At 48.1% G+C, this 15,248-nt stretch overlaps 7 protein-coding genes across 7 annotated transcripts; 5 read left to right on the forward strand and 2 right to left on the reverse strand.

The window, feature by feature from the left end:
- Positions 1–39: 39 nt before the first annotated feature.
- On the reverse strand, positions 40–1,862 carry N7525_003512 (Zn(II)2Cys6 transcription factor; the record flags this gene model as incomplete). The annotated part of the gene is made up of 2 exons (XM_061212731.1): positions 40–1,777; positions 1,804–1,862. The coding sequence occupies 2 exons, from the start codon at positions 1,860–1,862 to the stop codon at positions 40–42; spliced, it is 1,797 nt and encodes a 598-aa protein (XP_061069752.1).
- Positions 1,863–2,299: 437 nt separating this feature from the next.
- Positions 2,300–3,418, forward strand: N7525_003513 (uncharacterized protein; the record flags this gene model as incomplete). The annotated part of the gene is made up of 3 exons (XM_002559040.1): positions 2,300–2,739; positions 2,789–3,328; positions 3,379–3,418. The coding sequence occupies 3 exons, from the start codon at positions 2,300–2,302 to the stop codon at positions 3,416–3,418; spliced, it is 1,020 nt and encodes a 339-aa protein (XP_002559086.1).
- Positions 3,419–4,513: 1,095 nt separating this feature from the next.
- Positions 4,514–6,203, forward strand: N7525_003514 (uncharacterized protein; the record flags this gene model as incomplete). The annotated part of the gene is made up of 3 exons (XM_002559039.2): positions 4,514–4,943; positions 5,034–5,891; positions 6,115–6,203. 3 exons carry the CDS (start codon positions 4,514–4,516, stop codon positions 6,201–6,203), a joined length of 1,377 nt encoding a protein of 458 aa, XP_002559085.2.
- A 475-nt stretch (positions 6,204–6,678) lies between these two features.
- Positions 6,679–7,455, forward strand: N7525_003515 (uncharacterized protein; the record flags this gene model as incomplete). The annotated part of the gene is made up of 1 exon (XM_061212732.1): positions 6,679–7,455. One exon carries the CDS (start codon positions 6,679–6,681, stop codon positions 7,453–7,455), a length of 777 nt encoding a protein of 258 aa, XP_061069753.1.
- A 648-nt stretch (positions 7,456–8,103) lies between these two features.
- N7525_003516 (uncharacterized protein) lies at positions 8,104–9,045 on the forward strand (the record flags this gene model as incomplete). The annotated part of the gene is made up of 1 exon (XM_002559037.1): positions 8,104–9,045. One exon carries the CDS (start codon positions 8,104–8,106, stop codon positions 9,043–9,045), a length of 942 nt encoding a protein of 313 aa, XP_002559083.1.
- A 1,468-nt stretch (positions 9,046–10,513) lies between these two features.
- On the reverse strand, positions 10,514–11,518 carry N7525_003517 (uncharacterized protein; the record flags this gene model as incomplete). The annotated part of the gene is made up of 2 exons (XM_002559036.1): positions 10,514–11,321; positions 11,376–11,518. 2 exons carry the CDS (start codon positions 11,516–11,518, stop codon positions 10,514–10,516), a joined length of 951 nt encoding a protein of 316 aa, XP_002559082.1.
- A 2,647-nt stretch (positions 11,519–14,165) lies between these two features.
- N7525_003518 (AN1-type zinc finger protein) lies at positions 14,166–15,131 on the forward strand (the record flags this gene model as incomplete). The annotated part of the gene is made up of 1 exon (XM_061212733.1): positions 14,166–15,131. One exon carries the CDS (start codon positions 14,166–14,168, stop codon positions 15,129–15,131), a length of 966 nt encoding a protein of 321 aa, XP_061069754.1.
- Positions 15,132–15,248: the final 117 nt, after the last annotated feature.

The raw sequence follows: 15,248 nt of genomic DNA on the forward strand, positions 1-15,248 counted from the left end.
GAAGATTATGAGAAAGGAGACTACAGCACCCGCTTACTTCTATATACCAATCTTCTGCTTAACAGTCAGCCACTTACCATCCGCAGCCCTCTTCCGATAGCTAAAATAAGTATGGCCCCCAACATCATCCGGCAGAAGAATCCTAACATCCGAGACCCTTGCCTCGGCTGGCACCTTCGGCACAAGCAAATCCTCATTTCCGGGTAGAACCTGCCCAACAGACGAATTGACACGGACATTGCCAGCATAAAAATTCCCTTCTTCAACCCTAATAACCTCCTCCAAAACATCCGCCAAAATCGAACCATTCCACACCCCCTCCCGATGCGGCGCTGCCCTCAACGCCCTCACAGCCTGCCGCCGGATCCGCGGAACACGGCACTTAAGAGCCGTGTAGTATACAGGCGGGATATACCCCATCTCAATGGTGAACCCGCTCCTACCGCAGTCCGGTGCCTGCAGGTAGTAGTTGACTGTGGAGGCTTTTTCGAGGAGTTCTAGTAGAGAATTCTCCAGGATCGCGTCCATGTCGGACATCGTGTTGAAGTCCTGGAAGATGGCTTTCAGGTCATCGGGTGCGGTGGCCAGTTTAAAGAAATCTTCTTCGCTGAATGCCGTTGCTGTCCAGCTTTTCCATATATCGAGGAAGCCAGACATTATTCTGACGAAGTTTTCCGTATAAGTATCGAATCTCAGCTCGGATTCGGTTCCTTCTGGTGAGAGACAGACTGAGGCCATTATTGTGGCCATTTCGTGGTGCACCCGTAGGAGGAGGTAGCCGGTTTTGTCTTTTCCCGATATCTTGTTGGTTTTGAGGCGTGCGACTGAGACGGTGTATGTTTTACGCCAGAGAGATAGGTCCGCGAGGAGAACGCTTTGTGTATTGAGCATTTGTTGATTGCTAGTTGGTGTCTGGGATGCGTGATGGTCGTGGTAATGCCTCCTTAGACAGTGGACTCTGTTCAAGAGGTCATCTAGGCTGCGTCTTGCTTCAAGGAGCGAGTTGAATGTATACGGAAGACTGGTGGTTCGCGGGTCTTTTGTTACAAGATACACGTGTGAAGAAGGCATGTGGCCAAACATGGCTGAGTGAATACCTAGTCGAACATAGGCGTCAACTAGGGCGTTGTAGGCGAAGTCTTCTTCAGGAGCCAGAATGGTCGGGACCATGGATGACGGAGGACGTGGCGTAGACATATCGGAGAGGAGCTTCATGCCATATTGGAGATGTGCATTCCCCATCTGATACTGTCCGCGCATGTATTCGAGGGTGATAAAGAGCATACACGTAATCAGCGCTACTCGGAGGGAGTAGCTATTGTTGGTTGTATTGATGCGTAGGTGCTGAATTGCCTTATTATATTGCTGAAGAGTGAAACACTCGTCATATTGATTGGGCCCGGCGGCATATCGCCCTTGGAAACGATGCGCAGACGACAAGGCAATGATAGCATGACGCACGGCGGTTTCCTGTGCGCTAGCTTGAAAGATCAAGGTCTCCCAGAAGTCGGAAGGAAATAAACCGGCAAACTTCTTTGCAGTTCGTCTAATCAGCCAGTCGAAGCACAGCTGTTCTTCGTGGCTGAGGTTGCCGGCTGGAACCGGCGTGCAGTAGGTTGATAGAGCTCGGTTGCTTTGTGGTTTCCCGTAGGGACTTCCGCCTCCTCCCCAAATGCCATAGCCGTCACAGACTCGTCTGGTTGACACACAGCGTCGGCAAGCTGGTCGGCCTTCGTCGCATTTGACCCGACGGATTCTTGATTCAGTTAAGGGAGTGCTAGAGTGAGGATGGGAAATACTTACTTGCAGGTCTTGCAACCTGTTTTGGCCTTTTTGCGGACTAATGGGACATGAGCGTTCATATCAGCAGTTACTTGAGGAATCAAAGGAACTACGTCGGTACATATGTAATCTTAAGACTAGCCCCGGGGCTGCGGGAATACTAAAGCGGGTTCCGAGTTCCTTCCAAGGTTGGAGTGGATCTTATCGGTGTTAATGCTTAACTGCATCAACATATGATTGGTGCGCTCGCTTCCATATTGTTTTTATTGGCTGAGCTCTATTAGTGGGATCACAGGTATCCACTTATGAAGTACCTACGGTAGGTAGATGCTGTGAATCATTTTGCAAAGATAACTTCTACGTTGTGCGGAGTCAGCGCTGAATAGACTACCCGTGTACAAATATATAAGGCCTGCTGCTCCCTAAACATGTTTCTTTTATTCCACTACAATACTCACAATTCTACTTCTACTCCTCGTATCCTCTCACTAGGATTCTCTTTGATATCATTCCATCCATGTCTCTTCCAACTCGATCCCTTGGCCGCAACGGCCCTGAAGTTCCCGCAGTTGGACTCGGGCTTATGAGCCTCGGTAGTGTATATGGGTCTGCCGGTTCCCTAGAAGACAAGGTAGCTTTCCTTGAACATGCCCATTCGATCGGTGCGCGATTCTGGGACACAGCCGACGTGTACCTTGACAGCGAAGACGCAGTAGGAGAGTGGTTGAAGAAGTCAGGAAAACGCAATGATATTTTCCTGGCTACCAAGTTTGCGATCCAATGGGACACTAGCACGGGCATTCAGACGGTCCGCTCTGACCCCGAGTATGTCAAGGCTGCCTGTGAGAAGAGCCTGAAGAGACTCGGGATTGAGACCATCGATCTTTACTACTGTCATCGTGTTGATGGTGTGACACCTATTGAGAAGACCATCGAGGTCATGGTTGAGTTGAAGAAGTAGGTCACACCCTTTCGGATCAAGAGACTGTCACTGATAGGCTACTAGCCAAGGAAAGATTAAGCATCTTGGACTATCTGAATGTTCAGCTGCAACTCTGCGCCGTGCCCACGCTGTCCACCCCATTGCAGCGTACCAGGTGGAATACAGCCCCTTTGCCTTGGACATTGAATCGTCTACCACCGATATTTTGGCTACTTGTCGTGAACTTGGTATTGCTGTTATTGCGTACAGTCCCGTTGACCGAGGCATCCTGACTGGACAGATCGAATCGTTCTCCGATATCCCTGAAGATGATATCCGCCGTATACTCCCCAAATACGCACAGGAACACTTCCCAAAGATCCTCGAATTGGTTCAGGGGCTTAAAGATATTGCCAAAAACCACGGCAGCACTTCTGCCCAAGTTGCTATTGCATGGCTTCTTGCTCAGGGGTCTGACATTATTCCTATTCCCGGAACGAAATCGATCAAGAAACTTGACGAAAACACCAATTCCGCCTATCTTACTTTGACAGATACGGAGCTGCAAGATATTCGGGCGTTGATCGCGCGGACTGAAGTCCCTGGATCCCGGTATCCTGCTATGTGAGCTTCTTCTTGTAATCCATGCTGACGTGGCGCTAATATTATTTCAGGATGATGGACAGCGTGTTTGCCAATACTCCGCCACTCTAGGTCTGGCAGAGCCTGTTATGATTTATCGTGATATACAGCGTAGTATTTTCGTTTTAGTTACATCGATGTTTTCTAGGCTGATGTCATACCCGTCGTTTTGAACCAAGATTTAGACTAAGGCACTCGATAATTTGTCATTTTAATCCGGAATTTACAGTACATCCATGAGTTGTTGGAGGTATGGGCGCGTGGGCCGTGTTTTCCTGTTTGGCAGATGATCTCTTCGTGCCAGATACTCTCTCCTTCCATCGTCAGTCATACATTAAACATCTACTTTTTAGTATCAGTTCTTCGTGTTAAGGGTATAGCATGTTGTCCGTCGATTAATGTTATGCTAGTTATATGTAGGTACCTCATAGGTACCCACCTGCTCTCGCGTGGCTTACTGGTCGTAACGATGATTGGATATTTCAATTATCTTCGGTCTTCTATGGCCAGCTCCGATTGGTTACTATGAGTTCATAGTTTGGGCTACTCACTGCTGATTGGTCAATTTGAGAACATTGGGGGGATTCGGAAGAGGATCTAACCTTGCAAACTACAGTAGTTGCGACGTATGGAGTGGTTAATGGCCAAGGAAGCAAAAAGATTATTCTTCGTGGACCCAAGTATATAATAATCCTAGTAGCTCTAGCGCGCTGTGTATCTACCATGAAGTGGTGCGGGCGTCGCATGAAATCGCCTCCAGAATTAACCCGATCTCGCTATTGTCAGTGAGTCTATACCTAGCCCGAGATGGACAAACCCCGGAATAATTGGCTACTTTGAGTACACCTTCAGTCTACCGCTCTAATTGGTCACTATGCGTTCAGTTTTTTCTTCTACTGCTGATTGGACACATTCAGGACATACTGGCAGGGTATATTATGCTTTCTCTGTTTCTTTACGCCCTCCCTATTCAATTGAATTCCTATTCACTGCATTGTGTCATCATACCCCGTGGAAAACTCGGAAAAGAAGGTCAACTATAAAGCTTCGAGAAGGTCGCAATTTACTGGTAGCAAAAAGTCGCCTTCTCACTTGCATCTCTACAGATGATTCCAATCCTCGAAAAATAACTTAAAGATAATAGCCCCCGAGGACATTTCATCCCCAATGGATGCTTCGGATACCTCTTATAAAAAGGAGCCGCTCGCTGGCAGCAAGTACTCTTCTCCTTCCGACGTCGAAAAGCCATCGCCACATCTCCCCACAACGGTCGACCCAGCACCTCTCGACATTGAGGTCACTTATCCCGAGGGTGGCCGCGACGCCTGGTTAGTGGTACTCGGTGCGTGGTGTGGCTTGACCTCATCACTGGGTATCTACAACACATCCGGTGTGTTCGAGGTCGTTATATCCAAAGTGATATTACCGGAAGCTTCATCATCTACTCTTGGCTGGATATTCTCAGTCTACGCCTTCGTAAACTGGGTCTGTGGAGTACAAATTGGACCTACGTTTGATGCAATGGGCCCGCGTGCACTGATATTTGCTGGGACTATTTGCACGCTCATTGGCATTTTCACACTAAGTCTCTCTACGGGTAAGATCAGTTCTCATACGATACGACATGCAATCGTCCATGCTTGTAAATTCTGCTGATATTGGAGTTTCCTTGCTGATAATGATATAGAGTACTACCAAATATTCTTGTCATTCTCTATCATGACCGGTATCGGCTCATCACTTCTCCTGACCCCATCAATGGGATGTGTCGCTCATTGGTTCATGGAGCGTCGCGGTCTTGCTAGTGGCATAGCGTTCATAGGAGGCGGTTTTGGTGGGGTTCTCTTTCCCCTGATGATACAATCGCTTCTCCCTCAAGTTGGCTGGGGATGGTCGATCCGGATCCTCGGATTTGTGCTGCTTCTACTCTGCGCTATCAGTGTGGCATTCTGCCGAAGTAGAATCCCTTCTCGAAAAGGAGCAGAAACAACCTGGCGAGATACATTGCCAGATTATAAAATCTTCATGGATGGAACAGGAGCCATGGCACTCACAACCGCCGGAGTCCTTTTGACGGATTTGGCATACTTCATCCCGATTACGTACACCCCGCGTTACTATATCGATCGACAGAATCTGTCATACGACGAGGCCCTGACTGGGTCGTCGGCGTTCGCATATCAGCTTCTCGCGATTCTCAACGCTGCTTCATGCGTTGGCCGATACGTAGCGGGCGACATGGCGGATCGATTTGGCAGATACAACACCATGATCGTCTCCTTATTTTTCTGCACAGTGTCAATTCTGGGTTTCTGGCTACCCGATATCCTTGCACCAGACCTCGATTCATACGCACTACTGGTGGTTTTTATACTACTATTTGGGTTCTGCAGTGGTTCAAATGTTAGCCTGACACCAATATGCCTTGGTCAGCTTTGCGAAACTCAAGAATATGGACGATATTATGCGAGCTGCTTTACGGTGGTATCTTTTGGGGTACTTGCAAGTATCCCAATTGCCGGGGGTCTTCTCGATGCGGTGGGGGGTACAGGAAAAGAAAAGTATTGGGGAGTCGCTCTTTTTGCTGGACTCAGCTACGTGGGCGCTTTTTTATCTTTTCTATGGGTTAGGATCAAAGTAAAGGGGAGAGATTGGAGAATAAAGTGGTAGAACATCAGGCTTTCGGTATTTCCGAGGCTATACAAGGCTCACAATGTATTAGATTAGTCCCGAGGCTTATATACTAGGACTTAGAACATTTTGACCAGCACTTTCCGGGTCTGCTTTACTTGAGCATACCGATGTACCGATGTACTTTGTCTTGTCGGCATTCATCCATAACATCCCTAATATGTGAATATGCGTGAAATCAGTAGAGTAGAGTGACTTCTCCTAGTCAGCACAAGATGGAAAATTACGCCAAAAAGTGTTCTGGGGCATATTGACGAACGAAACCACCCGCTATCTATCCCATTTGGGATTCCCTATCCTAGAGAATATGTTAAATCAACATGCTCAACTCCCTCAACCCTAGTCCATACTCCCGTACGCATACAGCGTCCAATTAAATATACAGAATCAATCGCCTAACGGACAGTAGTAATATGTAGAGTCAGCTGTACTTCACCACGAACGTCATTTTGGCCCCCTAAGTAATATCGGTGATCTTACGAGACAGGTTTTCTTTTCTGGGCGGTAAGTCTCCATACCAAATGCGGTACCTAACCTCCGCATTCCAAGATGAAGAGCCGAGCGGGGAATTAAATTATCCAAGAGGAAACCGTCCAACGTCATCCTGTATCCCTACATTCCAATAAATACTTCCTCTCAGTATGCAAACGCAACCTTCGGGACCGAGTCCTGATCAGTTCCAAAGTACCCACGCTCGTTGGCGTGCTCTTACACACCGCACTCCTTCATCCCACTCATCCTTTCTCTACGGTGTCAAATCTACCAAGATTTACTGCCGCCCGACCTGTCCCGCGCGCCTTGCCCGAAGAGCCAATGTTGTCTTCTATGACACAGAAGACCAAGCACGACGCGATGGCCACCGGCCATGCAAGAGATGTCAACCGGATAATGCGAGCTTCATTGGAGAGAGAGAGGAGGTTGTCACAAGGGTTCTAGCGCTTTTGCGGATCAAGCGGGATGATCATAATTTGACAATGAAGCGAGGTTTGAAGGAGTTAGCAGAAGAGGTCGGTGTGACGCCGAGTTATCTTTGCCGCGTGTTCAAGCGGTCAATGGGGCTTACACTAGGAGCGTACATGATAGAGTTTGAGAGAGAGGTAAAAGAGGGTAAGACAGAGAGGGGGGTTCAATCTCCCAGCACAGTTGGATCTGGTATGGGAGACACGGTGACGGGACTGTGGACGCCAGCAACAACGGCAGGAAGCTTGACGGCACCCATCGAGGGTCCAAAGGAGTTGGCGGAGCCGCAAATGGAAAATACCCCAGAGGCTCTGGACTTGAACTTCGATTTTGACGAGTGGTTCTGGACTGGAGGCTTCATCCAGGAAGACTTCTGGAATGAAGGTGTTTTGAATGATGGTTCGAACGCAGCCATTTTGGAAGATGACGTGTACAGATGGGATATTGAAGATGGTTGATATTATCTGGGTACCTACAAATACTTGATTTTTCCTATTCGTGTGCTCTCTTGGATACTCGACAGATTTTCTCCGTGTTTTTTATTCCCTCAACGACGACGACCCTCATGTTTATATTTTGGGTGCTTCGGGAGATAACTAGTGACTTCCAGTATGTTTAATTAATAACTAGCTACATACAACAAGCATCTAATAAGCACCTGGGCATGTAATAAGCACTCACCAAGCATTTTATACCCCGCACGTGACCACTCATAGCTCCGAATCTAAGCAAATCCACGGAGTACTCTACGAGATATCTCAGCCCCACGCTATAAAAGTAGATAACTAGCATAACTAGCATAACCAGCAAAGAAAATACAGTGTTTCATAGACAATAGATGAATTATGACCCCTCGCATCGAAGAAAACACGGCAAGTGGGTCGCATTATAGTGCCCTGGACGAATTGCTGATCCTATTAAAATCGATTAGTCCCAACTATTACATTTGGCCCACTTGGCACCCCTTGGGGCCAGAACGGGGCGGGAAAAAAAAAGCGCCAGCCTTCAATAAATTAGGGGAAAACCCCGCCTTAAAAAAAATAAAATAAAACACGTCACGGTCCGTGTGTCCTCTTCTTCCTATATCAGATCTTCCAAATGAGGACATGTCCTCACTCAGCAACTCCAGCCCAGGGAACTGGATCACCGGCAGTTACACAGGCGACAGTATTGGCGTTCGTATCACGATCGCAACCTTCGTCGGCGTCGCATGGTACAATGTGATCGAGCTAGTCGTGCTCATCTTCCTAACCTTCAAACGCTATGAAGGCCCCTATTTCTGGAGCATGCTGATAGCCAGCGTTGGCATCCTACCGTATTCGGTCGGCTACCTGCTCAAATTCTTCGGCGTGACATCCGCAACTTGGGTGCCCGTCACGCTGTTAACAATCGGCTGGTGGACGATGGTAACCGGCCAATCCTTCGTTCTGTATTCGCGCCTCCACCTCGTGATTCAGAACATGCGCGTACTGCGCATGGTGAGGACCATGATTATCATGAACATTTTCTTGCTGCACGTGCCCACAACCGTGCTCACGTACGCGGCCAACTTCTCCAGTTCCGCAGCCTCGGTTGCGGGGTACGATATCATGGAGAAGCTGCAGCTGACGGGCTTCTGTGTGCAGGAGGTTATCATCTCTGGGTTGTACATGTGGGAGACAAATCGTATGCTGCGCTTGAATCAGGATCATGTTAGTCGCAAGACTATCTTGCAGCTGCTCGCCGTCAACGTCTCTTGTATCCTGATGGATATTGCGTTGATGATCATCGAGTTTAGGGACTTCTATATCTACCAAACGACCCTCAAGGCCACGCTGTACAGCATCAAACTGAAACTCGAAATTGCGGTTCTCGGCAAGCTGGTCAATATCGCTCACCAGCATATGTGGAGATCGTCGTCTTTCAATACAGCCGGCGGGCAGTATCCGTCTTTCGTGGACCCGAACCATGCCTTGCACGATTTCAGCCATGCAGACTCTTTGGGTACCAGCTCGGCATCCAAAGGCCGCGCGTCTGGAACCGAGGCCATTGACAACGACATCCGATGAACTTGGCTGTGTTTCGACTCCTATCAAACCCCCCCCAAACCCAGCCTCCTGGCCGACTTGATCCATCACACAGTATTGTGATATCATCTGCTGCGCCCCAGGTGACCACCACCCGAAGTGACCCCTCCCATTCGTCTCCATCAAGGACGTACCCGCCAGCATTCACTCCACGCCTTTCGCTCAAGCTTTGGCTTCCCTGCTAGGCTTGCTTAGATGGGCCATCAGTCATGGGATACCCTTCGCTGCTGCCGCCTACACTGAGTTATTCCTCCGAATGACCAAGAGCGAACACATTGGCCTCGTGGAAGCGAATATGCTTTCGAGCATGCTAGGATATCCGCCAAGCAAGCCAGGGAGAAACTAGTATCTGTTTTCATCCGGTATAGATAGACATATCGGAATCCATAGTCTCACTCTGAGGCTACTTTCGAAACACGCTCAAAACTTCTGAGAATAACTCATTTCTTCGACTTGTAAAAGCCACCACTGTAAGTTGAACTATGGGGATATGCATTCTAGCATATTCACAACTAGCCTTCTTGCTGTATGGGAGTAGGTAGTTTGTGCACCGCATAAATTCATAATAGTTTGACCTAGAAATTTCCCGCCCAGAGCATAGGGTACGACAACAAAGCATGGCCAAGCAGTCCATGACCTTCCAAGGTTGGAAGATAGTTTGTCATTTTGCACAAAGACTTCTTGCTTTCACAGTAGATCTCTACGTCCCCTGTCTCTCAACCCAGCTGGCCCCTATTCTCGTGCAAAGACCCCACCAGAACCGCCGTTATGCTTATTCAGTTGGCAGCGAAGCACTCGACCACTTTCAAGTTCAACACCATAGCATTCTCCATGAATTTTTACTGGCACCAACTGCACTGCCTGGTTACGACATGGAGGGACAGAGTGTTTGGTCATGCGCCCAGTGGTGCCTTTATGAGTACCGAATATGTACTCGAGAAACCGGGATTATACATATACCCATGTCTTTTGTGTCGCCCCAAGTGATATGTATCGGATTTCCCTTCTTGACCATGATGTTCTAAATAGAATATATATCCTAACGACCTCATTTCCAAGCCTCTTCCCAGAGCACATTATTTTAAGTGGCGTGGTAAACCAGCCGTATAATTTCGACCGGCATCGCTATCCGTCGAGGCGAGCGATATGCAATAATATCCCTATATTAACAAACCCACCCCTAATAACGTCATTGCCATATCCCAACCGAGAAACTCCCGGGAAAAAAATTGCAATGAAAGCCCAAAATTCACATTTGTGTTCTTTGCCGATCCGAGGTGAAGCGCCTACAACCGGCCCGGTGATATCGGGAGTGGGGGAGATAGCGGATAAGGCACACACAAGATGGAACATTGGGATGAAAAGAGAAAAAAAAAAGGAAAGGGTATATTTGTCTATGAATCCGTATCTGTATCTGTATCTGTATATCTATAATTTATAAGGAGAAACCTCAAGACTCCTTCCGCCGACCACCCACTTGATCGTGCAAGTAAAGCCGGCCCTCTGTATTAACGAACCCGCCAATTCCAAACGCGGGGATAATGCGACACATGCGCAGTAGGGACGCGCCAATCCAGTCGCGACTGACACGGTTGATCCGGTCTTTGGTCGGCATTACCTGTGGCCGGTTATATAGGTCCAGGCCGAGCAGGTGGATTGGCGTGCTGACAAGTTGGATGGAGGCCGGGATAGCGAGCTGTGCGATCAGGATCTTGAGGTATTCTTGGGAGGCGATGGAGTCTGGGATTGATGCTGAAACCATGGCGGGGAGGCTGAAGGAGCCAAAGATTGTAAGGGCGTCCCGGATGAGGAAGGCTGAGTATGTTGCTACGGGAATTCGGGTGCGGCCGATTGAGCGGGCCGTTTTAGAGGTTGAGGTTGAGGCTGCGTTGGAGGTGGATGCGGGGGTTGGTGTTGGGCTTGGTGGGGTCTTGTTGTTTGTGGCTGGCGCAGAGGTGTTGCTGTGGCCGAATAATTGGGCGAATTTCACGTCCTTCCAGATGCCCACGGAGGAATTGACTATGAATGTTGAAGCAAAGGTAGTCATGCCTGCGATAGCATGATCAATCTTCGGGTACCACTTGCTCAGGATTGTCTCTGAGGCATTGGCAGTGGCAAAGGTTGCGGTATAAAGGGACCAGACGAGGAGACTGGGTCGTGACGTTAAGAAAGTTGCGGGTTGTGTGAGGGAGAACCAGAGGTGCCTGCGGAATGCCGGGAAGAGAGGTTGGTTGTAGAATGATTTCTCCACGACGAGTCTGAGTGATATTGGTCAGTATATTGTTGATAAGATTGAGTATAACTTGACTTACCTGTCAAAGATCATCACCGCTGGCGTTATCAATGTCGCTGAACCTGCAGCAACAACTACATCGGCCGCTAACAGTTCCGCCATCCGGCTTTTGGTGTGTTGGATACCGAATGGCATAGCCTCCTCTCGGATTTGCTGTGTCATGGCTTATGATGTATGGTTTAAGCGGGCAACGCTATTACCATCTGTTCGTGACCGTCTGGCAGTCTGGTGTGTTCGTGATGTAAAGACAGGACCGGGCAAGGTTCAGTAAAGCTTCAATCTAACTGGATGACACTGTTAGCCCAAATAAACCCAACGCGGGGCATGCCTTGAGGCAACTTACTGTGGATCAACGCTGATCAATGGAACGAGTTAGGGTTTATACTGGGAATAAAAGGAGGGGAGAGAGGAAGAGAGTGAATAGAAGAAGAAACCCCTCCGTAGATATATCCCCAGCCCGTTTTCTATAATGTAATGCCAACATCTTATCAAGAAATCAAGCACCATCGACATTTATAGATCGCCGGCTCAAAAAGACAAGGTCGGCCAAGCGAACCAATAACAGTGTCAACCGGGCCGGCCGCCGGTGCTGGATACGGCCCGGTGATTGGTGCGGTCGCCGCACCGCGATCGACCTTATAACTAAGTCAGGGACGAGATTCTAGAAGTTTTGAGTACTCCGGACTTTCCAAGGTATACGAGGATGTCCAGGACAACGCGTATGCTTGCCCTAAACGGACTGAAGTATGGTTTCTCCCCGCATTTCCCCGATCCTAACATTAACTTATGCTATGATATTTGATGATATTTTCTCTTCTTTTTCACCGACTTCTGCAGAGTGGGGTTTCCATTCGCCTTCAAAATCAGGCATTTAAAGGTTAGGGTTCCGAGCTGCATCCCGGTCCGTCCATTGCTAGTACAACTTCACTAGTATGAGTAGTACATTACTAGTTGATCGTCTATGAAAGAGAAAGGGATTGTCTCCGTTTCTATATACCGTACTTAAAAGGTGCCTACTTGCAACGCAAAAATGTAGGCAAAGCAGCCCTGGGGGCACTAACTGCATGAAGGCTTGACAATACCCTGGCAAAAGTTTCACTCATGTTTCTCCAATAGGCGGGTACGATACGTATGTAGTCACAGATAAGAATCCCCAAGTGCTATACACGGCCATACATTTCCACTTCTGCGTGCCTAGGTACATATGTAGACAGACCGCTTTCACTCTATGGTGTTGTGATTGACTATAAACGTCGTATTCAATGTTGCCTGGACTATACTCACAGTCAGACACATTTATTATTCAAGTAAGATTTGAACATTAAAGACTGATTTCGTGTCACGTTTCTGTGCGGTCATCACTGGCCACCAATACACCAGCAGGTGGATCCCAATAGGAATTCCTCAACAGTTCCACTTTGAGAGTACCGACATCGCGGGGTTTGGGGTGATGTGTCACTATAGGTGGGTTTCTGACTCATAGCCAGCCCATTTCTATTACAATATACAACATACGTTGCATACCTCACACGTCAGTTGGCACTGATTTCAGATGGTTATCAGATACCTGTTTTGCTTACCCTTCATTCTAGCTCTACACTGGAAATAGAGCACTTAGACCAAAGAAAGAAACTTGGGAAACAACTCTTATATGGTTTTGCAAAGGCCAAAAAAAGAGAATATCTAAACTCATATGGTCCTGCGTGTAGATGTTTGAGCTATGCGCCGGCAATATCTACTGTATCGTACTAAACATGCCTTGGAGAACTTGTGGGGTCAGGCTACTGAATTGGAGGCATTAAGATCAACTCGATACAGCTAAGTTAGACTCTCAGGTAATCTCACTTTAGATCTGGAAATAATATTTTGACAGCCAAGTCAATCGGGAAAGAGTGCTCTACTGTCATGCCAGGAAGATTATCTCCTACAAAACTGGGGTAAATTTCGTCTAGTACATGACGCTGACTATAATCCATACGCCTTACTTCTCAGCTTAATATAGTATATACTGTTCAGTTAATCTACCTTGTTAGGATACATGGCGAGCTAGAGAATCTCATAGCACTAGACTCTGGAGCTGCCAAGTTCCCATCGCCTGACTTACATGTGCTATCCTTTTTATGAGTTTTCAATACACAATTTCTATTGCCTTTCTAAGAGTTAAAGAGTAATAGGAGTATGATGAGATTGGTTAAGTGTTTATTTTTTGACACAGGCATATCGCTCCATTGGTGTTGCTCTTGGATGCTCTCGGATGCTCCACAACCAAGAGAGACATTCAACTTCTTTCCTGCGTCTTTCCTCAGTGCCTTGTAGACATAGTCCTTATTAGGTTGTTTCTGTTAGGCGATAAGGCAGATTAACTACTCACCGAGAAAGCAGTCCTACAACATAGGCATAATTCGCTGATTGTGGAGCATGGTGAATCAGTGTTCAAGAAAACGATGGAGTTAACTAGTAGTCGTTGATATCTCGGGGTTCCTGAAATTTCTCCAGCATTTCGCCAGTTTTCAAACATCCATAATGCCTCTTGCCAAGTTCGTCAATCATACTAGTTGGTATCTACATATGTATGTATGTTGTAGGTTCGCCCTTACGTTGTAGAATCATGGATGTGTTCATTCCATAGATGGACTAACTCCGAACGCTAACTCCGCATTTAGATAAGCCCAGAACCTTCTCCACATTAGTCACATGGCGATTGTGCCAGCGCGTTCTATCCGATCGCATACTCGAGTATCTGGTTTATCCCACGCATTCTCTTTCGGTTCATGTCTCATAAACTCAATCCCAAAGACCAAGCATCATCATGCCCCCTATAACCGTATCCAAAGGGCGCAGCCCCTCCAGTGACCGAAACGAAACCTTCACGCAAATGGCCGACACAGACCTGGAATCCCTGGGCCGGCACTGCCAATACGAGTATTGTGGCCAACTAGACTTCCTCCCTTTCCGCTGCGAATCCTGCCACAGCACATACTGTCTAGATCACCGGACCGAAACCGCGCACCAGTGTCCTCGCGAAGGCGAATGGGCCCGTCGCCGTAACGGAACAACCAAAACCAGCCAAGAAAATCGTACCACCCTCGAAAAGCCATCTATCTACAATACCGACCAATGCGCCCACACCCAGTGCAAAACCCTCATCAACACACTCAAAGACCCCGCCGTGCGCTGCCCCCAGTGCCACCACCAGTACTGCCTGAAACACCGTCTCCGTGAGGAACACGAATGCGCCAAGATTACCCCGCTGGGCGCGCGCCAGAGCAATGCCGCTTCGCCAAACGATACAATCAAGTCTATGTTCGCGCGTGTGCGCACTTGGGGCCGGGATAAGCAGCAGGCCGCTGCCAAGGGGACCTTACTGCCAGCTCTGCCCAAGTTGAAGCCTAAGCCGAATAGTCCAGCTGCGCGTGCGGTTGCTGTTAATGGGCTAAAACGATCGGCTAAGGGAGATGCTTCGGTTCCTGTGGATAAGAGGTTGTATTTGCATACTGTTGGTACGGCGGAGACACAGGCTGCGGAGCCGCCGGCTGGGGATTTCTTTTTCGACTCGAGATGGAAAGTCGGCCGTGTGCTTGATGATGCGGCAAAGAAGTTGCGGGTTCAGAATTTAAATAATAGGGTTGATGGGGAGGACTCGAGGCTGCGGATCTTCCATGTTGAGTCTGGAGATTTCCTCGAGTTCTCGGAGGCTATTGGTGCTGGTAAGGTAAAGCAAGGCGACACGATTGTGTTGCTTCGCGGCGCTGGGGCTGTTCTTGGGAGCGCATGATGCATTTATCTGCATTTATTTGCTCTCTCTGTTCAATTTTTTATTGTTGCACTTTGCTGTTCGAAGCATAGACACAGCCTGATATACCTGGAAGCATGTTTTGCTTCCACAACGCAT

Source organism: Penicillium rubens, assembly GCF_028828025.1.
Source record: "Penicillium rubens strain IBT 27055 chromosome Unknown utg000002l_segment0_segment0, whole genome shotgun sequence".
In the NCBI taxonomy this organism is placed as follows: Eukaryota; Fungi; Ascomycota; class Eurotiomycetes; order Eurotiales; family Aspergillaceae; genus Penicillium; species Penicillium rubens.